Below are 23,619 nucleotides of genomic sequence, written 5' to 3'. Positions count from 1 at the left end.
TTGGATACATTTCCTAGGGTAGCATGGAGCACTCTTTCTATATTGTGAAAGTCCCTTAATTATACCGCTATCTTAAAGACGTCAGCTTATAGGTTGTGTCTTGAGCTCTTTGTTATTGAGATAATAAAACTGGGGAAAGTACTCTTCTTCTATTTTACCTAGCGGTTTTTCTGTGGATTGCGGTAGCGTAGGTAACTGTTAGATCAATTAGTGCGATTTCATTTATCTATTACGATGTAGGATCATTCTATTATATAATTTAAATAAATTGCACATCAGACAGACTGGTCGTTAGTTGCTTGTTATTTTAGAATCTTCTTCTGGTCCAAGTAGAGCAATTACTTTTGCTTAGCACCATAGCTTTTAAGACATAGAACAGCCATTAAATAGTCTTAGTACCCAATTTCACGCTAAAATTACGTAAAACGTCCGTAACCAGCAATTATCAAATATATTCTTCTTCCTCCATATAAGCAATTCTACTTGTTCATTTACAGATTATTACCTTAATGTAAGATTGTCACTCCATCTTTTTTTGGGATCTGCGGATACCTCTTCTAACGTTTTTGCTATTTTGACCAGTCTGGTCTCATCCTTTCAGTGTATTTGCTCTTTGTACTTGATTTCTCAGTTTATTTTACAGGTCTCCATAGATGTACAGTGCAATTCCAAGGTATTTTTCTATCACTTGTTCAATGCTAACGCGATCGATTTCTAATTTAGGTACATCTGATTGGTTATTTATATACTTATAACTATTGTTATTGTTTTTGTTTTCTAAGATAGGACATTTAATTATTTTGTTCTTATATTTAATCTCTGACTGGGTTTTGAAGAATATCCTCATCTAGGCATGTAGGCTATCAATATTGCGTTATATCAGTATTGCGTTGTCAACAGAGTATTTTGATTTCCTTGACCCCATTATGCATCCTCTTCGTTTGTTGACTTCATTAATATTTAAATTGAAGAACTTAGGGCTTGCCCTGTCGTATTCTATTGTCTTATACATTGTCTTCGCTGTTTAAATATCACGGAAGATAAAGTCAAACCAATACTGAAATAAGCCAAAACTGAAAAAACTTCTAGCTTTGGTAATATTCACGTAGCAGTGATATTTACTTGTAAAATATTCTATATGTAAGTTCTTTCTATATTAAATAATCTCCTAATATTACTAAACAATTTGGTTTCAAAAATAGTTTTATTATACGAAGAGGCTTCATTCAGCATGAAAGCTGTATTTCAGAATTATCGTGATTTTAATGTAAATATATATGATTGTTTTATCAATTACGAAGAAACTTATGATTATATTTTATTAATATTTTAATTTGCCAAGTAATTATACGTATATTTTATTGTTTTCAGAATTCTGCAACGTACATCCATATCTACAAATATAAAGGAAAGATTAGATTTTTCTTGTGCTGTCTTTGGAGCTGACGGAGGTTTGGTGTCTAACGCACCGCATATACCAGTACATCTAGGTGCTATGCAAGAGGCTGTACAGTACCAGATGAAGGTTAGAAAATCATTCAACGAGGGTGATGTCATTCTTTCCAACCATCCATCTGCTGGAGGTTCCCATTTACCGGACTTTACGGTTATTACTCCTGTATTTTATAGGTTAGTACTTATTATAATTTTACACATATCGATGACGTAGAGCAAAACCCTTGTATGTAAAAATATGCAAATTTTATAGAGAACATTTAAGACTGCTTTTTTAGTTTAGATTATCAAAAAATTTCATTATTTCATTGGATATTATGTTTAAGAGGCAATACTTTTTTACGTTACACATCAATTTAAAAAAAAAATCATTACTATGACGTAATACCGTGACTTACCTAATTTTCACGCAACGTGAGTTAATATTTATACGAGTATTTTATGTATTATAAATAAGCAATACACTAAGGGTAAACTTTTATTAACAATTTAAAAAAAATTAAGTTCACAAAACTAAAACTGATTATCTTATAGGTTAAAACAAATAAATAATACATTTTCAAAGCAGACAAAATAAAGAAAAAGTTTATTGTTTGTGTGGTAACTCATCGTAAAATAAACAAATATCTTTTGGAATGACCATCTTTAATTCTTGAAGATGATTAAATTTCTGTATTTTAATAGAATTCCTCATGGTATATAATTTAATAAAGCTGTCAGAGTCTTCCGGGTTTTTAATGCGCCTGGGTCAATTCTCGTAAGAATATTAGAATTTTTTCTTCACTTGCATCGTACCTTCAGGATGGTACTGTATTACACACAAATACACTACAACAGGATCTCCAACACGGTTACCAGGACCTAAAATTTTAAGAAAAAGTCGTATTCCAAGTAACTTACTTGGAATGGTCTAGGATGCGTGCAAGCTGTCTTGCACACTTCTACGTATCCTGGTGGCTACGTGGCGTGTATCGAGTCACACCCCAATTGGGTGTGACCCTTTTCTAAAAACTTTTGAGTAATAATTAATCCTGTTTTTACTGACACCAGAAGCAATCCATTAGATAAAATTGCATTGCGGTTTTGGTATGTGCTACCACCGCTGTAGAAAATTACCTCTTTTACAACGGTTCTGTCAGTATTGTGGATAATGAAATCATACGAAATACTGCAAAATTCGTCAGCATTAAGGTCTCCGTGAGTTTCGTGGATCTTGATATGCCTTGTCTTTGTCTTTCAAACAATCATAGCAGATATCGCACTGGTCTTTTTTGGTCCTAATAAAGCTAAATTCATTTCATCAAAAAATTGGTCAGAATACAAATGTAGATACTGAATGCTGTTGTTCATTATTTAAACCAAGGAAGTTTAAGTATTCTGTATATAATTTAGATTTTAATTGCCACATAGGCACTAAATATAATCTGGCGATATCTTTTCTACAATAATACTTCCAGCTTTGGTACACTATCAAGAAAATCATAAACCTTTTGTCTATTGGTGGTCTCGTTAGTTTTGGCGACAGGATTTCTTGTTGTGTTAGTTTTATCTTTATTACCGACCCAAACATGCATTCTCCAATATCTAATGTATATATGTAAAAATATTTTTTTACAAACTTGAAAAGTAGTCATCTACTTCTTTTAAATGCTACTAAAAGGAACTGCCTCTATGAGAAATGAATTATCTGTTTGTCTTTGTTTAACCTCCTTCAAAACTAGTGCTTTTATAAAACACTTTTTTTCCTGACGACTCACTTTCCAGTAAGTAGTAAAAATATTCTGCCTTAAATTATCACTTACAGAACTGCACTTAAAGAATGCAGACATTTTGTGATTACATCGAGGTTTCAGTTGTCTTGAAGCCCTAGGTACATCAAAAACAATTTTTTCTTGTTCTGTTTTTCTTCTACCGAAATTATTCTTCCTTATTTCTTTTTAATCTTTGCTTCTCCGAAGTCCAGTTGTTAGTTACTTGGCCCCGTTTTGCTCGTTTTGGCTTTGTGTTAGTAATTATTGCTAAAGGTGCTTCATTTGATAAGTTTTTTTTGTCTGCATCAGGTTTAGACTCCGATTCTGTCTCCTTTTCTAGGTTGAACAGTGGATCAGCATCCTAGTCATCATTATCTCCCAACAACTCCATTGGAGACGCCCTATTAACGTCTGTAGACGTAGAGGGCATACTCGTGTCTCTTTCACTATGTACATCTTCTGACGATTGATTTTGTGCTAAAGCTAGCTGCAATATGGATTTTCCTCTAGATCACCTGAAATTAAATAATGCAACGTTGTATTATAATACGGAAGATCGCCGAATACGATGCAAGAAATACTTGTATGTCTAGTACTAAATATTTGTGCAATGATTCATTATGGAATAATAGGCTCATACGAGATTTTCGGAGAGTCTTACCGAAAATCTTTTTTTTATACCAAAACCATTTTATCAGGAGACTTAATAATATAAAATTATGAAACAAGTGTCATGCATTTACTAGTTTTTTATTAGATAAACAAAAAACTTAGATTATATGAACCAATGTTTATAAATTTAGACAAAACAATTACCACGTTGTTATATAAAAGTCTTTAATGTTATTTAAATTTTACAAAATGGATACTTGGTTTACATTCACGTCACTAGATGTTAGCGCTCTCAAGACAGTGCAGCCATTTTTAGCCCACCCCACTAATGACTTACAAAGTATTCATTGGAATAACATAATAATTTTCTTTTAAATTGAGATACGAGATATCACTCTACGCTATCGATATGACCTCCTTTAAATCTCTATTTTGGCGTCTAATCGTCTTCCGGAATTTACTGTTTTACTACATTTATTGTAACACAACAAACGATGGACAATATTTGAGGTACCTATACAAAACAAACGAGGCCACGTTGTCTAGAGTCGGGAGAGATGTGCGGGTGGTTTTTATGACATTATTACTAGCACATAAATAAAAAAATTTAAAAGAAGACAAATTAGGAGATGATTGCTACAAAGATAAATTATAAACAATTTGCCAAAAGGGGACAACCTTGTCTTTTCTGTGAGGAACAAGGAAAACTCATAAAACCAAAATACATATATAAACAAATAACAAAAAACAAACACACTTACCTTATATGTTCCTTTCCGCAAACCTGTTAGCAATTCTTTATAAGTGGTCCAACAGAAAAGAAGATTGTTAAAGAAATCAAAAATACTATGTTTAAGATTTATCTGTACATATTATTTAACATCTTACAAACAGAAATTTCCATTACATTCTGATACCTTCTTACATCTTATCAATGTTAAATATTAATTTCTCTCGATGACCTGGTAAAAATATTTGTGTTAAAGTTGATCTTAAAAAGAACGACCATTTAAAAAAAAGAATCTTTAAAATTTAGTGATTATATCATGCTATGTATGTGGAAGATTTTTTGCTTCTTACAGCCTACATACACATTTAGTGTTGTATACATAAACAATGACTATTCAACAGGCAGAAAAACTCTAAGGGATATAGTCCATTAAAAAAACACTGTCACTGCACTATACTAGGTATATGTAATGTTGAAGAAAAATATAAATAATAAAAGGTGTTTTCCCCTGCCAAGAACACCATCATTGAAATATTCAGCATAGTTATTAAATCTGCTGTTGCAGGATACATAAAAAGTAATAACTTACAGTGATTTGTGGACTTGTTTAGCCATATCAACTGCAATTAAGAATGACCCATTCTGCACTAAATAAATCTTTACTTCTCGTTACGTTTTTACTTGCGTGGTCACTACATATTTTGATTTACCTCGTACTATTTCATTGACTGCATTCTATCTCCAAACAACACTACTTTCAAAGATACATTTAATGTCCAAAGATGTCTTCAAACTAAAAAAGCCGGTAACGACCGACAAACAGCGCTTCATCTACCCTACCGTCTCTTTATTGGCCAAACGGAAAGTGACTCGAAAAAAATCCTGCTCAAGGATTCCACGCTAATGGGGTTTTTTAAAAGTTTGATTTACTTTACGCATAGTAAAGTACCGGCAAATCGCTGGTCTATTTGGGCAAATTTAAACAGACACTTATTGTGCTTAGTTATTAGAGGCAGTTCCAAAATTCAAGTGTTTCTGCTTCGAAGATTTGTAATACGTAGATTAAAACCTTATACAGAATGGAATTTAAAATACGTAAGTTAAAACATTATACCGAACCAAATTTAATTAGAATTCTAATTTAGAATCTTTTCATCACACCACTTAACACTGTATAGTTGGTTGCCTAACTTTAATCACATAATTTTCTCACCATAACTTTATCTTACATACATAATTTACAACAATAACATTGATGGTTGATACTGTTATAATTTTATTTTATTTCAATTTTTCACAATTTTTAAATAACGTTGGCTCTTGTCTTAAATAGACATATATAGTTACACTGACTGCTCTGTCACAACTTCCGTCATAACCTGCCAAGATTGTCATTTTAATCAGTTGCTTTATTGAAGTCCTCGTAGACATACCGTCTCAGGACTTGCAACTTATTGCAGAGTCATATGTCACCATGTTACCAATCCAACGGTAACTTTACCATCTAAATTGTAAAACAGACATTATGTAAACTAAATTTCAATTAGCAATTTTTAAAGGGTTTGTAACCCCATATTTAGTGGCTACATCCATGTATTAACTTGTAAGTATTAACCACATTTTACACTAACCTTAGTCAAAACTTAAATTATTTCAATTCTTTTTAATTAAGTGGTTAAATACTTTTAGGGTACTGATGATGGAATACTTATTCCGAAAACGTTTTGCCAATTTAACATAGCCCAACTGGGTTTTTTATATACCTTTTTATAAAGGATTTTATTCAAAATTAAAAATAAATTGATTCAATCCAACTTACCTTAGTACAAAAGTGTACACAAAAAAAGTTACAGCCCTTTGAAGTTACAAAATAAAAATTGTTTTTTTTTCTTTATCTCCTACACTACTTGACATTTTGTTATAAAAATGGACACGTTACTATCTTGTTCTGAAAGCATTTTTCATACAAAATAAACAACAAAATCTAAGTGCGCAGAAAAATTTTAAGGGGGTGTGCAGCCCTAAATCCCCCCAAACTTTTAAGTACGTTCAAATCAAATAAATTTTGTGGCTTTGTTAGTTTAACACATTATTTTTAAAATTTTTTTGCCTTCTATCACTTAAAAAAAACAGTTTTTATTGAGTAACGGCCCTTTTCATTAACATTTAAAAATTACGTGTAACTAAATAAATGGCTTAAATGAATTAACAAGTACAAAAAATGTCTATAACCTATATAAATGTGATATTACAATAAATGTTAAAAATGATCTCCATTTTCTTCAATACACATTCGGTATAGTTTTAATAAGGAAAACCGAATGCGCTGAAAAATCATATTTTTCTGGCGAAATTGATTTGCAGCTTCAATTATTCTAACCCTCAAATGTTGTTCGTCATCTATTGTTACAGAATATACTTTCTCTTTCATAAACACCCAAAAGCAAAAGTCCATGGGGTTAAGACCTGGACTTCTGGATGGCCAAGAAATGCGGTGGAGCGCCATCTTGTAGAAAACACATATTTTGCCTTATTGCAATATTCACTTCTTCCAAATACTCTTGTAAATCGTTTGCCAAGAACTGCAAATAATTATCACCATTTAAATTGTTGGGAAGAAATACTGGTCCTATTAGATTGTTATCCACAATTCCTGCCCAAACTAAACTTTGAAAGTCCTTCGGTGGTGGGCCTTTTTTTTGGCCTGAGGATTTTCGTCGGCTCAAATGTGCTCGTTATGATGGTTTGTTATTCCATTTCTACTGAAGGTAGCCTCATCGGTTAACAAAATATTTCTAATAAAATTAACATTTTGAGTGTTTTCCATTAACAACCAATCGCAAAATCCAATCCTTTTGGGATAATCTTCAACCAATAACTCTTGAACCGTTGTTAAGTGATAGGGTTTAAGCAGCTGATCCTTCAAACGCCACCAAACCCTTACGCGAGGAACATTTAGTTGAGCAGCTATTACCCTTGTACTTGTTCCAGGGACTTTTTCAATGATTTCTAAAATGTATTTATCAGTTGCATCCATTATTGAACGACCACTATTGCCAGCAACTTGCGGTTGGAACGTACCCGTTTCCCGTAAACGACGATCAATGGTCAGAAATAATCGTTTATCGGGTGTATTTCGATTGGGGTATTTTACTGCATAACGCCTTGCGGTTGCTGCACTATTTCCTTGACATTCACTTATGATATTCCCGATAGTTTATTGAAATCATAATTTAATTTGATCCAATTTTCCCAAAGTTAAATGCATATCTGCCATTTCCTGAAATGTGTAGACCATTGCAATATCAAAATTTTTAATATTAATCTTATTTATACAATAAAAGATAGCTTCGAATTATTGACTATTATTGATGGAACTATTTGTAATTATTGTATCCGTAGAAACTAATTGTAATTTTATGGCCAACTAGGAAAAAAACTAGTTTTCGAAAAAGTGATAAGAGGCAAAAAAGTTTTAAAAATAATGTGTTAAACTAATGATTCCACAAAATTCATTTGATTTGAACGTACTCAAAAGTTTGGGGGGATCTAGGGCTGCACACCACCCTTAAAAGTTTTCTGTGCGCTTAGATTTTGTTGTTTCTTTTTCTGTGTACACTTTTTTACAAAGGTAAGTTGGATTCAATCAATTTATTTTTGTCCCCGGAATGCGTGATTTAATTTATGTCATACCTTTTTGAAACACCATGTACTACTATTCAACTAAAATTTAGGCTATGCAAAATCAACATTCGACAAATGATGATCTATATAGCCATCACATAGTGGAAAAACATAATTCAATAATAAAAGAAGTTAAAGCAGATCATGTAAATTCGGAAGCATAGATGACTGGCTATTGAACAGGACAAGAATTGAACATGTACATTAGCATAATTGGCTATACATGAAGAAGAGTCTGAGAATGCTTAAATATTGGACTTATGAAGAAATAAATACAATATTTTATAATAATCTAGGTGGAATTCTATTTAAGTGTATTCTATTTTTATAGGTATTTATATGTTTTTTAGGCAAAGTGTAAAACCCGTTTTCTTCGTTGCCAGCAGAGGTCATCACGCAGACATAGGAGGCATAACTCCAGGTTCTATGCCACCGCATTCTACTAGTTTGGATGAAGAAGGAGCTGCTTTTAAATCGTTTCTTCTAGTCGAAGGTGGCAAATTTCAAGAAGAGGAATTTATCAGTTCAATTAAGGCAGCAGGTGGAAGAAATTTATCAGATAATATATCTGATGTTAGAGCTCAAGTAGCAGCCAATAAGAAAGGTATTGATTTGGTGTGCGAACTTATTGACCAATATGGTTTAGGTAAGTAAATGCAATAAAGTCTTACTACGGATATAACGTACTACATCTGCTATTGTGCTTTAGGCATCTTGTTGAATACTAAACCAGTTTTGTCTTTTGAACCTTTTAGCGCGATAATTGCCTCTTTTTCTGTTGCCAATATTAAGTCGTTTTGTTTCATTTAGGTTTAATTTTTTTATATACATTGCTTCTCTTCCTTTTCAGTTAATTAGTGTTATTATTTTTAATTAAAAAACCAAATCATAGGCGTATGCTACTGATAAAACATCTCTCGTCTACTACTCTCAATACCCCGTTCTATAAGCATTCTCAATACTGATCCTTGTGGTGCTCTAGATATCAATTTTATCTCTTTGTTTTTTACCACTATCATAATTCTATTTGTATATCTAAGATAGTGGCTCCCATTGCTGACAGTACTACTGCTGACAATAAGCGACACCAGAATTTGTTATTTATGTACTAAGACTATTTGAAACAGTATAGTCTGTAGTATTGGCGGTCTTTGCTTCCTTGGGTAATAGTTTGAATATGTTGGCATCAATGGGTCGATAAAATAAATTTGAATGTTGGTGACATTGACTAGTTTCATACGTGACGTGCACGTTTTGCCGAATTTACTAAACAAAAACGCTAAGAAAATAGTTTATATAAATTGAGTGTGTGACGTTAATGTGTATTTAAAGGGTAAGTCTTTTAGTGTAGATCCATTGAACAGTAATATAAATATATGTATTTGTTGTTAAACTTACCTTATGTTAATAAAGCAGATTAGAAAGGGGGTATCAATTATTAGTACAAGATCCGAGCGAGTATCCAGTAAGTGACACTAGTGTCAGCTATCGGGTTTCAGATGTTTTTATACTTTGAATAAATATTTAAGTAGGAAGCACGTAAATAACCCTGTCAATTCAACCAAAATTTTATTATTTTATGTTGTACCAATAGCTGACACCCATGTCTAATATTGGTTACTAACATATGTCAGCTACTGTCAGCTACATTAGATGCAAAACTAATCCCACAACAAGCAGGCTTCAGACCAGGTAAATCATGCACAGGCTAAGTGCTGAACCTAACAGAATACATAGAGGAGAGATTTGAGCACAAAGAGATAGTGGGAGTAACCTTGATAGACCTCACAGCGGCCTATGATACGATAAAGTAGAGTCGACAATGGAAGAGGCATCAAACATGATGTCAACTTACTACAAACAAAACTCATTAAAGCCAAACCCTACTAAAACCCAAGTATATGCATTCCATCTCAACAACCAACTGGCGCATGTAAAACTGAATGTTTCTTGGGAGGGACAACGCTTGAAACATACTGATAGGCCCAAATATCTTGGAGTATTACTAGACCGGTCACTAACGTATAAATTCCACTGTCAGAGCACAAGACAAAAGGTTTCTACAAGAAACAACCTTTTCCGGAAACTTGTAGGGAGCAAGTGGGGTGCAAACCCCCAGGTTTTGAAGACAACAGCTGAGGTCTTATGTTTCTCAACAGTATGAAGCCTACCTCTCTTTGCCTATTGTACCGGGTAGCTGGATTCGCATCACCAGACGACCGTAGATGCGTCTCACAATATGTGGAGAAGTTCAGGCAAAGTTTCGATAAAAGGCACCAATTATACGGGTTTGACGAACCGCCAGGAATCAGCCGACTTTAATCAAGGAAAAGGTTTATGAGAAATGTCAACGTCGAACCACCCGAACTGTTCCCCCTACATCCAGAACTACCTAATGGAATGAATCTGGACTGGAGAAATTGGCGGAAACTCAATCGCATACGCACAGGTGTCGCCCCTGTAAAACAGAACCTCATTAAATGTGGCATCAAGACAGACAGCGACGCACTTTGTGAATGTGGGGAAATACAGAACGTGGAGCACCTGAGAGTATGCAGACTTTGCCCATCACAGTACACCCTCGATAATTTGTGGCTCCCAAATACAAAGGGTGTAGACGTAGCCCGATATTGGGCAGAAAAACTGTAGTCGGATCCAGACACGAGTAAAAGTAAGTCAGCTACTGGGCCTAAATACGAAATGAAGTAAACAATTGGAGAATACAAAACAATAGTTCAAAAATGAAGAAGGAGAATTTTGGACCAGTTCAAGCAAAAGCCATAGAGAATTCCATTACTCCGAAAATTATATTGAATGGTTTTCATGCGGCCGGTTTGTGTCCATTTAACGCCGATGCAATCAACTACCAAAAACATTTCAAGTCAAATGATACAGAAATTCACAATAATCCATTCCCCGTAGAAGAAACTCAACAAGAAAAAACATTTCAACAAATGTTAGAGACCTACATTGACACTGGCTTGTTACAAGAATTTAATACAGCAGACTTGAATACGTGGAAGGGAAATATACAACATTTAAGTCTTTTTTAAGTTTGGCTGAAGATCAAAAATAATAAACAACTTAACATATTTATCGTTCCCAAATTAAATGACCCTGAACTCTCAACAACAGAAGAAGACCGTTCAGATCACAAGGAGAACAGCATGAATAAATGCAATACAGATAAAGATCCATAACCACATTTTGATACAGATAATAATCCACCAGGTGGCGATGTTGCAGTTGTTGAACTAGATTTTAATGTTAACGATACAACTACTTTAGAAAACCTACAACCGAGTCTCCTTGAAAAATCGCCTGAAAAATATATACCAATTGATGGAAAAATTCCTACTCCATTTAAGAAGGCATTGCTTTCGCCAGATAAACCATGTTAAAAAAAGAGTCGGTGAGAAGTTGCCTTCCCCTTGCAACTTCCACTCAGTGGAAACAATACCATTTAAAGAAAAAAATGGAAAAAGAATTTAAAGAACAGGAAAAGCAAGAGTGAAAACGAAAACGAGACGAAAAAAAGATTTTACAAGAAAAAAAAACAAAGCGGAATTACAACGAAAATTCAAATTCTGATGAAAAAAAAACCAAAACGAAATTTCAAGGAAAATTCAGATTCTGAAACATCTCTATCTGATGAGCAATTAAATTTGGAATCTAATAGTGGTGATAACATTCCAGCTATTGTTCCAACATTCAACAAATCTCATTTAAAAGAAGGTGACCATGTTATTGTTATTTATGAAGATCAACACTACCCGGAAAAAATAAAAGAAGTAGAAGAAAATATGGCGTTTTTTACTGTTATGGTAAACAGCAACTTTAGTTCGTGGAAATGGCCATATAAAGAGGACGCAATATGGTATGATCATACTGATATTGTAAAGAAGATCAACGAATCAGCAAGTTTAAATAATCGTGGAATGTACAGAAGTTCCAGAAATAATAATGTTTTCCTGTTTTAATTAGATATTTAAATAAATAAGTTATTTTTTTATTTATATACATTTTTTGATATTTGAGGTATTGGATATTTTTTTGGATTCTGCAAAATTTGTAATGCCATGTATTGGGGACAAAACATATTATATTTAAAAATAATTTTTTTTTTGGCAAATTTTATTTAAAACAAATCTCCTTTCACATGTACAATTAGTAATAAACCTAGTCATATATTTTGCTTAAGAGAACAAAAAAATCTGAATAAAATTAACGTTTCAATATCAGAAAATGTATCTTTCTGGCCTTAGAGTGTTGGTGGTGCCTCTAACTTAGTTCGGGTTTCTTCTATGGTAGTATTTTGCTTTGATGTTTAAAAAGAAAAGAAAAGATAGAACCAGCTTTCCACATGATCTCTCCTAGTAGGATATTTTATATTTGACCATAGCTTAGAAGATGGCTTTGTTAGCCGAAAGCGCTCAGCTAGGAATTAAAATATTTTACACACTTTAAAACTACTTCCTCTTTTCCAACTTTTGACAAGTTATTGTAATTCCCTTCTCAGCCGCAGTTCATACATACTTTAGATCTATCGTTCCCTTAAAACTTCGTTACCTTGTGTCCAAATTTTCAGATACCTATAACAGCGCATGGGTGTAAAACTTTCTGTTAGTCGACACTCTATTGGACCCACTATTATGTTAGCCGCTTAAGGTGCCTTTTTTGTAATAAAGGTCATCCTTCTGTCATCCTTCTGTCCTGATTTCTCTAATGTTTTTAATAATAAGAGAATTTGAATACGAGAACCTGTACGTTCCTTTAAAAAATATAATCCCTATTCATCGACCTAGTGTCCTATTGTATACACTACAATCATTATTATGTTATCTACGTAATTTAAGGATCATCGGATCTCATTATCTGGCTAGTACCAACTACTTTATAGACGTAAGCATTAACCACAATGTGTTTAACTTAACAATCAAAATTGTACCTTTTTGTTCTCATTTTTTAAGTGGATATACTTATATATATATATATATATATATATATATATATATATATATATATATATATATATATATATATATATATATATATATATATATATATATATATATATATATATATATATAGAAAAGAAAAGAAAAGAAAAAAAAATTTAATCTTTGCAGATAAGTTCAATAGTAAACTCTTAAATATTGGGGAAATCTGCAAGACAGACTCTAATGAGTATCAATTGTTTCGCCGAACGTTTTCGCCAAAGAGAATTAATTTGGCTTCTTCAGGGCTGAAAGAGAATAAATTATAATTAGCTACCATATATTATCTATTAAAACATTATTGATCTTACCGTAACTTAGAATTGTAGAGTTAGAATATTAAAAAACTTTGCTAGTAACATAGTGGTGTTTTTTGTTATTATGTCCAAAAAAAAAAGGTTTTTTTAAGGTTTGAAATGTATGGTAGCTTTGAACTTAACACGCAAAGGTATACCCAAGGTTAATCGAAAAACCCAATGTAACTACATTTAAAAGGAGGTAATTCTTTGAATTGTCGGCAATAACTAAATTTTTGATTTTTAGAAAGTTTAAAAGTGAGGTTCTGTTTTAGCCAGAACGCAAGCGCTGACAAATTCAGTAGTTCTTATGAATCTTTATGTCGTTAAGGTTCATTGGTAAAAAACGAATGAAATTAAATCCCAGTATAGGGAAATATTATTTTGATTTTCTTTATTTAATTATATTCTATTGTTCATGCATTATTATATCTTATTGAGATGTATCTAAGAAAAGCAAGGGAAAGTTATCTTTTTTAGTTAATGAAAATTAATTATAAAGGTAGGTTAGTTGTTAATGGATATATTAGTCAAGTTAGCTATCTGTGATGTTGTATTGTTCTTGGTATCTGATTTAAGTAAGAAGTGGTATATATCGCTTAGATTCTTAATGTCACTCTTCACATTAATGGAGAAATTGTTAGGGAAAATATAAGACATCTCGATGAACTCTCTTTTAGATTTATTGTTCTCACGGTGGAGAATTGTAGTGTTCGTATAGTCCATGAGATGACCAGTGGAATGGACATGTTTGGCTAATGCACAACGGTCAGGGTGAAGTCGAGAATCACTTTTGTGTAGTGTAATACGTGATTTCAATAATTGAGATGTTTAACCGATGTAGGAATTGTTGCAAGAGAGACATGGAATGTTGTAGACAATGTTACTAAGCCTATCTATGGGAGTCTTATCTTTTATCTTAGAATAAAGATTATTAATTGTTAGGGCTGATCTACAAGCCACATTAAGTTTAATGTTGTTATTATTATTACCAAAGCTATTTTCAACACTTTTCAGAATCCTTGTTTACCCCGGAGTGATATCTCTCCGAGATAATATATGGTAGCTAATTATAATTTATTCTCTTTCAGCCCTGAAGAAGCCAAATTAATTCTCTTTGGCGAAAACGTTCGGCGAAACAATTGATACTCATTAGAGTCTTTCTTGCAGATTTCCCCAATATTTAAGAGTTTACTATATATACATACATATATATATATATATATATATATATATATATATATATATATATATATATATATATATATATTATATATATATATATATATATATTGAAAGGAGTACGACCGTCTAAATTTAAATACACAATCTGAGTGAGACTAAAATCTCACTGAAATGAGGATATCGGTCAAGGAGAAATAAAAAATGAAAAAACTATTTCAATCTTTTAATAGAAAACGTTTCGTGCGTTCTGCGAACAGAAAAAAAACTCCATGAACAGATGTACTGATATCGATAATCTCATTTATCACTCCTTGCCGTTGAATAATCCTCAAAATCTTTCTAGTTAAATGTTAAATTTCATAATTTAACTTAGTTACACCTAAATCCGATCAAGACATGGCCTAAATCTTTCAGTTTTTGTCCTCTAGGGAAAAAAGTAGCTTCTACCTTGATACTACTAAAATTAAATCCCTATATTCATTTCAACGAGAACTTTAGCAATTTTCATACATCATATTCGATGTAAAATCCTTTCCAAAAGGAACCACATGGTGAGTTAAACAAATTCATATCACATTATATTTCATTAATATTCACTAATTCTAGGTTCCCCAACAATGGTCATCGGTACTTTTTATATCCAACCTTCTTTTTAATTGGATTATAAATAAAATGACTATTCTATTCTGTCCTGTAAACATATAATTATTATCTAGTTGAATTTTTGGCAAAAAATACTGTTTCCCAAGCCATATTATTTTTTGTTTTACCCTTCGGAGTGGTAGATCCCTATCTGTCAATAATAGGCGCTTTTTTAATTACTTTTGTGTCTCTAACAATAAAGTTAACTTTCCATGCTTTTTTCAATAAAAATAATTTTTTTTTGTTCAAATTGTTTTACTAAGCTCAATTAAAACAAGTTACTTTTTCTCCTGGCTTCATGTTTCGATAATGTTACATCAACGATAGAATAGAATTATTGTATTATATTATACTGTTCTTGTTAACATATTGTGACATTTTTGTGACTTTTGAATGTTTGTATAAATTTTAAAAAACTCTAAATGTGTTTTTTAACTGTAACTTTTATTGTTTTTATTAAATGTAATTTGTAACACCTCAATATATGCATTTGACATTGTTTGACATCTATATATGACTTTGCAATCATTAGAACTGAAGAAATGCAGAAATACTGCACGAAACGTTTTCTATTTAAAAGATTGAAATAGTTTTTTCATTTTTTATTTCTCCTTTACCGATATCCTCATTTCAGTGAGGTTTTAATCTCACTTACATTGTATATATATATATATATATATATATATATATATATATATATATATATATATATATATATATTATGATCTGCTTAAGTTTAAATTAAGTTAAATTTAATTGAAATAAATTAAATTAAAATAGATTGAATTTCTCAGGGTTCTTTACTTCAAACAAAAATATTTTATCTTCAATTCATGGCTTTTAGTATTTTCTGGATGCTAGATTTCTTTAGGATAGACAAGGAGAATAAATCTAATATACACAATGTATGAATAGATAATACATTGTACAGGATCTTTATTTTTATATTTCTATATGGTAATAAAATAAATGGTATTTAAAAAAAAAATAAAAAAAAAATACCAGTTATTCTACTCATAGAAGAGCTTCAAAACTTAATGAACAAAATAACGGAAACAAGTAGAAAATATGGACTGGATATAAACACCAGCAAAACCAAGCTAATGATCATCAGCAAGGAAAACAACTGGAGCAAATCTGTATGTGAACCAAATGAGAATTGAACGTGTCTCACAATACAACTACTTTTATGAACTATAATTAATGAGTCGTGGGACAATACCCAAGAGATTAAATGTCGCATCGCAAAGGCAAAAAGTGGATTCTTGACTATGAGTTCTGTGTTCAAGAGCCATGACCTCACCCTAGACACAAAAATAAGGCTCCTTGTTATGTAATGTTATGTGTACTCAGTGCTTCTGTACGGAGTAGAAACGTGGACATTGAAGGCGGAAACTCTATCAAAACTTCAGTCTTTTGAGCTATGGTCATACAGAAGGATCCTGAAGATACCATGGACAGACAAAGTCACCAATGAAGAAGTACTGCGGAGGATGAACACAACCACGGATTTGGCCAACATCGTGAAGGGTAAGCTGCAGTACTTGGGACCTATAATGAGACATCAAGGCAGATACGAGCTAGTTCAATGCATTTTGTAAAATTGAAGGAAAAAGGGCCCCAGGACGAAGAAGAATATCCTGGCTTGCTAACTTGAGAGCATGGTATAGAAAGACCTCAACACAGTTATTTCGTATAGCAACCAACAAAGTCATCATAGCCAGGATGAGCGCCAACGTTTGGAACGGACAGGCACCCTAAGAAGAAGTATTTACAAATGCGATATTTGATGTTTTTAGCTCGCAAAACCTCAATTTAGAAAAAACATCAAAATTGGTTAAATGGAAGCGGAAATAATTAAAATTTTTAAGCGCGATTTGATTTTGAAGGCATAAACTCAATTTCGGTTCAGCCGCGACGGCCTTCTACCGTCAATTTTTTAAAGGACGGATTAATTTTAATTCACATTTGAACCATCTTGTAGTAGTCTGTAGAGAATGTAAATTTGTACCCAATTATTGTTTTCTATTGGAAAGGTTTTTATCTAAAAATCAGATCTTGGAATTTTATACTTTTATTGTAAATCGCAGTCAACTTTGACCGATCATAACTCTGGAACTAATGAACCGATCATCTTATTTTTTTATTTTTCTTTAATTTTTTTTGAAGCATCTTTTGACGAAATTTTATTATCCGTTTTGAAAATTAAAATCTATTTAAAAAAATTTAAACAATTTTTTAAAAAATTGCCTAGGCTTTTCTGATCGACGAATTTTAATTTTTCAAAAGGGTTTAAAATCTTGAATGCTCTTCTATATCTTAAAGGTTTCAAGTATCTAAAAGTTTTAGTTTTTGACCTGCATAATTTTGAAAATTATTTATTTTAAAAAAAAATTAGATTGCAAAATCACTTTACAAAAACTATGAGATCGATTTTAATAAAGTTTTGTGTGATAAATAAACATATTAAAGAGTTTTCTTTCGCAGAATATAAAGCCATTAAATTTGATTTTAGTCCGGAAACTAAACTTATAAGAAAACATTTTTTAACTGTTTTTTTTTGTGTTTCTTATTATTTTTTCAAGACAATTCATAATTCTAAAGATTTGAAACTAGCATTGTCTTATGTAAAATTAAGTTACATAAAAAATTATTCTAAAACTAATAGTTGTTGAAATATATGCGAAAGAAGAAGGAAAAATATCGAATTTTATGAATAAGAAGTTAAGCCTACATTTTGCAACTCACACATAGTGAAATTATCATTTGTAGTAATATTTTGGAGCGATTTATGCAAAAAACTGGGATTATATGCTTCACACCCAACTGAAATCAGAATCATGGCGAATATTAAAAGCACTTCAACGAAATAAGACAGAAACAACCCAGATCGGCAAAATTAGTGAAAACGAGTGGCAAGAATACTACGTAGAACTACTTACAGAAAACCGTCCCCAATTTCAGGAAGAGAATATAGAACATGCAGAAAATGGGGCATACGACCAGATAGAAATAAGCCTGGCAGAAGTTAAGATAGCAATCAAGACATTGAAGAACAAAAAAGCCAAAGGACCCGGAGGAATACCAAACGAACTAATTAAAAACGGAACGGAAAAGTTATTCCGCATGCTACATAGAATGTTCGAAAGAGGACTAAATGGAGAAGAAATACCTGCGGAATGGACACAAGCATACATCACATCCATACATAAGAAAGGAAACAGGAAAAAATGTGAAAAGTATAGAGCTATTAGTATAATATCGTCGGTAGGTAGACTTTACGGGAAAATTATTAAAGAAAAACTAAAAACTGAAATAATAGGAAAAATTGGAGAAGACCAAGCAGGGTTCACAGTAGGAAAATCATGCCTAGATCATACGTACACATTAGAACAACTGATAGAGAAGAAAATGGCAAAAGGTAGACCGGTCCATCTGGCCTTTGTTGATCTAAAGAAAGCATATGACTCAATACCTAGAGTCAAATTATGGGAAGCAATGAATGATCTCGGAATCCGACAAACACTAATAAAAGCAGTTAAAGCACTATACAAAGAAAACAAAGTAGCTATTAAATGTGGAAATAAAGCCTACAATCCATTTAAGACGACAAAAGGACTTCTACAAGGCTGTGCTACGTCCCCTACTCTGTTTAAAATATTCTTGGAAAAGACACTCAAACCATGGAGGAGAAAGTGCGAAGGAATGGGCATACCAGTAAGAGACGAATACCTATACACCTTAAGTTTTGCCGACGATCAAGTAGTCATCGCACAAGATGAAGAAGATCTCAGCTTTATGCTCAGAAAACTAGAAGAAGAATATAAAAACAACGGAATGGAAATAAACTTAGAGAAAACCGAATACCTAACAACAGAAAACAAGGATATGAGAAACCTAGAGATAGACGAGGGAAGACAAATAAATGGAACAGATAAATTCAAGTATTTAGGAACCATAATATCGAACCAGGGAACAACAGAAGAAGATATAAACAACAGACTGAGACAAACAAGAAACTGTATAAGACAACTAAACTCAGTGTTGTGGGATAAGAACATTACGATAAAGACAAAAAAGAGAATATATAATACTCTGACAAGAAGTATCCTGACATATGGGTCCGAAAACTGGACAATAAACAAGAGAAATAGAGGTAGAATAAGAGCAGTAGAAATGGAGTTCCTGAGGAGAAGCTGTAGACTTACAAAAAGAGACAGAATTGAAAACGCAGAGATTAAGCGGAGAATGGGAGTGCAATCAGACATAATCGACTATATAGAGGAGAAGAGACTATCCTGGTACGGCCACGTCAGAAGAGCGGACAGAGGACGCTGGATAAACAAAATCACAGAATGGAGCCCGATTGGAAGAAGAAAGAGAGGGAGACCCCGAAGGTCATTCAGAGATGAAATCGACGAGGCTATGGAGAAAAGAACCCTGCGAGATGGAGACTGGAATGACAGGGAAAATTGGAGAAAACGGTTGAGTGAAGGAAGACAGTGAAAACTGTGGAAATCCTTAGTAGTAGTAGTACCCAACTCAAAACAGATACCGCCTGGACTTTTACTGAAAATGTAATCGATGATCGCTTTAAGATTGCATGTCGATCGGTTGAATCCAGGTGTATCGATGTCTCTCCGTGTTTGTAGAACACATTGTTGAATTTTCATTCGTAGCTCGCACATAAGTGTGTAAGTCTATAACCATTATCATTAGTTGCTGTTTTACTAAAAAGTCCTACTACTATACATTTTTCTGACCTCTCTTTTCTTTTATTAAAATCTCATACCATAATTACCTCTCAGTTTTTCTATTTTATCCAGTACAGATTTTCCTAAGGAAATCTTCCTTTAGCTTAATTGTTTAATCATCAGAAGGGGCACAAGCAACTATGATGGTAATCTTGTACCCATATATCTCAATATTTACTCTTAAGATATTCTCATCAACTGCTTCCTAGTCTGAAATTTTTTTATCAGTATTAATATTTTCCTAGCCGCTCTTTAATCTTTGGATACCCCAATAATATATGTATGTAATTTTCCATGATATCAGTAACGGTTACTTATTTGTTTATTGCAATTAGTATTGTAAAGTCCATTTGTTCTATATAAGGAGCGTGATATCAGTATTTTGTTTAATTCCCTGTACATATGTTCCCTGTACATGTACCAATATTAATTAACCTTTTTCTTAGTTTACTTTGTTTACTTGATAATCCATCTAAAGCTCCGAGGCTTTGTTTAGGCTTTTTGATATTTTAAAAATTTTGAGGAGTATTCGAAAAACATTCCAACGCCTTAACGTCAACGTAAAGAACCGGGTAAATTATTTAATAATGATTTATCATTGCGAAGTATTGTTGATTATCTATATAGACTTTCAAACAAAACCGTATATTTTTGTTGCAGACGTTGTTCAAGCATATATGGGTCACATTCAAAACAACGCGGAGGTAGCTGTAAGAGATATGTTAAAACATGTTGCTAAAGAAGCAAAATCAAGAATTGGTAAATCCCAATTGGAGGCAGAAGACTTTATGGATGACGGCTCTAAAATCAAACTTACAGTTTCGTTAGATGAAGAAAAGGGATCGGCCTACTGCGATTTTACGTGAGTCATTGCTTTTATGATATTTTTTTAAATATATTTTTATTTTACTTTAATTTGTAAATCCAAAGTACCGTTAGGTGTAGGGTTAGTTTAACTATATTTCTAAATTCATTACAACACTTAGAATATTTACAGTTTATTTATAGTTTGTGCGTGATATATGTTCAACGGATGTCAGCATCAAGACTCCCCAAAAAAGTAATAGAATGGCAACCGATAGGTCGACGGAAAAGAGGAAGACCCAGATTAGAATGGCAACACGGTGTAAACAAGTCCATGAGCGAAAGAAATTTAACAACAAACGACTGCGAAGATAGGAAGAGATGGTGTTTAGGTATCGAACAACGTCGAAAGACGTTCTAAACCGATGTGTATATATATTTATAGTTTACTATATTTATACTGGTGTTTCCAGATTTAGCCATAAGGCTCACACTTTCTCTAAGGAGAAATTTCACTTATTCCAGATACCAACGGTATCAAAAGGATTAAGCTCTGGTGGGACTTTTTCCATGTTATCGAGCCCTAGGTGACTTAGTACGCTGGAGTATCTCCCAAAAATTTTCGTACGCATCTGGACGTCGCGAGGAGTACAGGAGTACAAGTACGAGATGTTTATTTAGACCCAGTTGTTTTATGTTCTATAGGAAGTTTTTGGGAATAACACCAGTGGTAGATAGAATAATAGGTACTGTCTGGGTACTATCCATTCTCCATTGTCTCCTAATTTGTATTTCTAGATGTCTTTGCTTCGCGATCTTGTCGTTGTATTTAACGCAAATTATTGGTGTTGGGTATCGCCAGATTAATAAGTTTGCCTAGTAAGTCGATTAACTAGTATGAGATCCGGTCTATTATGTGCCACTGGTAGGTCTGTGAGCACAGTGCGTCCCCAGTATAGCTTGTAGTGGTCATTTTCAAGAATTCTGTCAGGGATGTATTAATAATAAGGAAGATGGTCGGTTTGGAGAAGTCCCAGTTTGTCAGCTAGTTCTTGGTGGATAATCTTTCCTATTGAGTTATGGCGTTCCTTATAATCAGTTCCGACATACGCCTGACAGCCTGACACCCTCCGGTAAGATGTTGGATGGTTTCTTGGGATTGGCATCCATATGGGCATTTGTAATTTTGGACTTAAGGATATTAACAATATATTTCAGGTAATTTTTTGTTGGAATAACCTGATCCTGAATGGCAAGTAGAAAGCCCTCAGTCTCAGGAAACATCTTTCCTGATGTCAACCAATAGTTCGACGCTGTATTGTCGACATATTCTTGGCTGATCTCATTGAGATGTCTCCTATGCAGAGGTTTACTTATCCAGGTGTGAATTTTTTCTTACTTAGTTAGGTGGTTTATGCGAATTTCTTGTTCCCTCAGTTGAAGTGGCGTTGTATCATTTACTGCGCAAATTGCTGGATGTACGGTAGGTGTCTCAGCCTGCACCTGAAAATAAGTTCTTAAATTATCAACCTTTTTATGCAGTTGCTCATCTATGTCCATAAGTCCTCCTTCCTCTTTATACAGCGGTAATGTTATTCTCTCTACTGTACTGCGTGGATAGTGTTTTCATCTTTGTGAGAAGTGTTTTTACTTTCCGCCGAGAACTCTCTTTATCCGTTTTTGACCACTATATAATACCAAATGAGTAGCTCACCGCGGAACAGGCGTACGTATTTAATGCCTTAAACAAATTTTTGCTATTAAGATATGATCGATTTTTTTATTATTATTATTTTTATTGTAATGTTTCTCTTGATTTTTCTTCTGCCAAATGTCTAATCTCTTTTCATACTATTCCTTGGTTTTCTGCCCTGTGTATAACTTTTTTATCCCATCTTAATCGCAATGTGGCCAATTTTTGTCACACGTTTTTCTTTGCCCTGACTTCTTATATTTTTTTTTGGTCTGTCGTTATTTATTTTGTTATAGATTGAGTCATCCTAGTTGCCCCCACTTATAAAACTGTTCCTATTAGTTTCACTTCTAAATATGCTATTTTCGCCGTGTTTCGTATCCAATCTCTTCTTGTGATTCCTTTAATATTTCGTAACAATCTCAAGCTGTAATTTGGCTATTGTTGTTATTTATTAGCGGACTCGCCACACCGACGACTCATTTCCATAAATTATTAAGGGTCTCACTACTTTATTTATATATATATATATATAATACTTGAGTTTTTATTTTCCTAGGTATTTCTTTATTTGCCCAAGAACGTTGACCTTAATGTATTTAAAATTTTTCCTGCTTTCCCAATTTTTTGGTTTACTTGTTCATCTATCTTTCCATTTTGTTCAATAGCTGCACCTAGATATTTATAGCTGCTAACTTTTTCTAATTATTTACCTTTTATAGTAATTTCATGTTTCTTTTTTTAACTTGCCATTACTATTGAGTTAATTTTGTCACTCTTAGCCCATTTATAAATATATTTACAACTTGCAATTTTTCTATCGATTTAGTTACTAGGACCATATATCGTCAGCAAATAGCAGTTCTTGTAGAACAGGGCTTCCCAAACTTTTTTGGACCACGCCCTCTTTTGTTCAAATGAAAGTTTCTCGTGCCCCACACCCTTAACAATATATTGTATGGGAAAAGAAACAAAACAAAAACAAATAAGTATTACATAGAAAACAAAACATTTAT

The 23,619-nt window shown here is 32.8% G+C and overlaps 1 protein-coding gene across 2 annotated transcripts in view; it reads left to right on the top strand.

Annotated features, from left to right (window-relative positions):
* Positions 1-23,619, top strand: part of LOC140441296 (5-oxoprolinase) — a 401,235-nt gene that overhangs the window by 130,164 nt on the left and 247,452 nt on the right. For both annotated transcript variants that reach the window (XM_072531924.1, XM_072531925.1), the window contains exons 11-13: positions 1,372-1,629; positions 8,583-8,878; positions 20,767-20,968. In XM_072531924.1, coding sequence (XP_072388025.1) covers positions 1,372-1,629; positions 8,583-8,878; positions 20,767-20,968 — 756 coding nt within the window. The remainder of the gene's footprint in view (positions 1-1,371; positions 1,630-8,582; positions 8,879-20,766; positions 20,969-23,619) is intronic.

This window comes from Diabrotica undecimpunctata, chromosome 5 (assembly GCF_040954645.1).
Source record: "Diabrotica undecimpunctata isolate CICGRU chromosome 5, icDiaUnde3, whole genome shotgun sequence".
Taxonomy (NCBI): domain Eukaryota; kingdom Metazoa; phylum Arthropoda; class Insecta; order Coleoptera; family Chrysomelidae; genus Diabrotica; species Diabrotica undecimpunctata.
The sequence above is the reverse complement of the archived record's forward strand: the minus strand, read 5'-3'. Positions and strand labels throughout refer to the sequence as shown.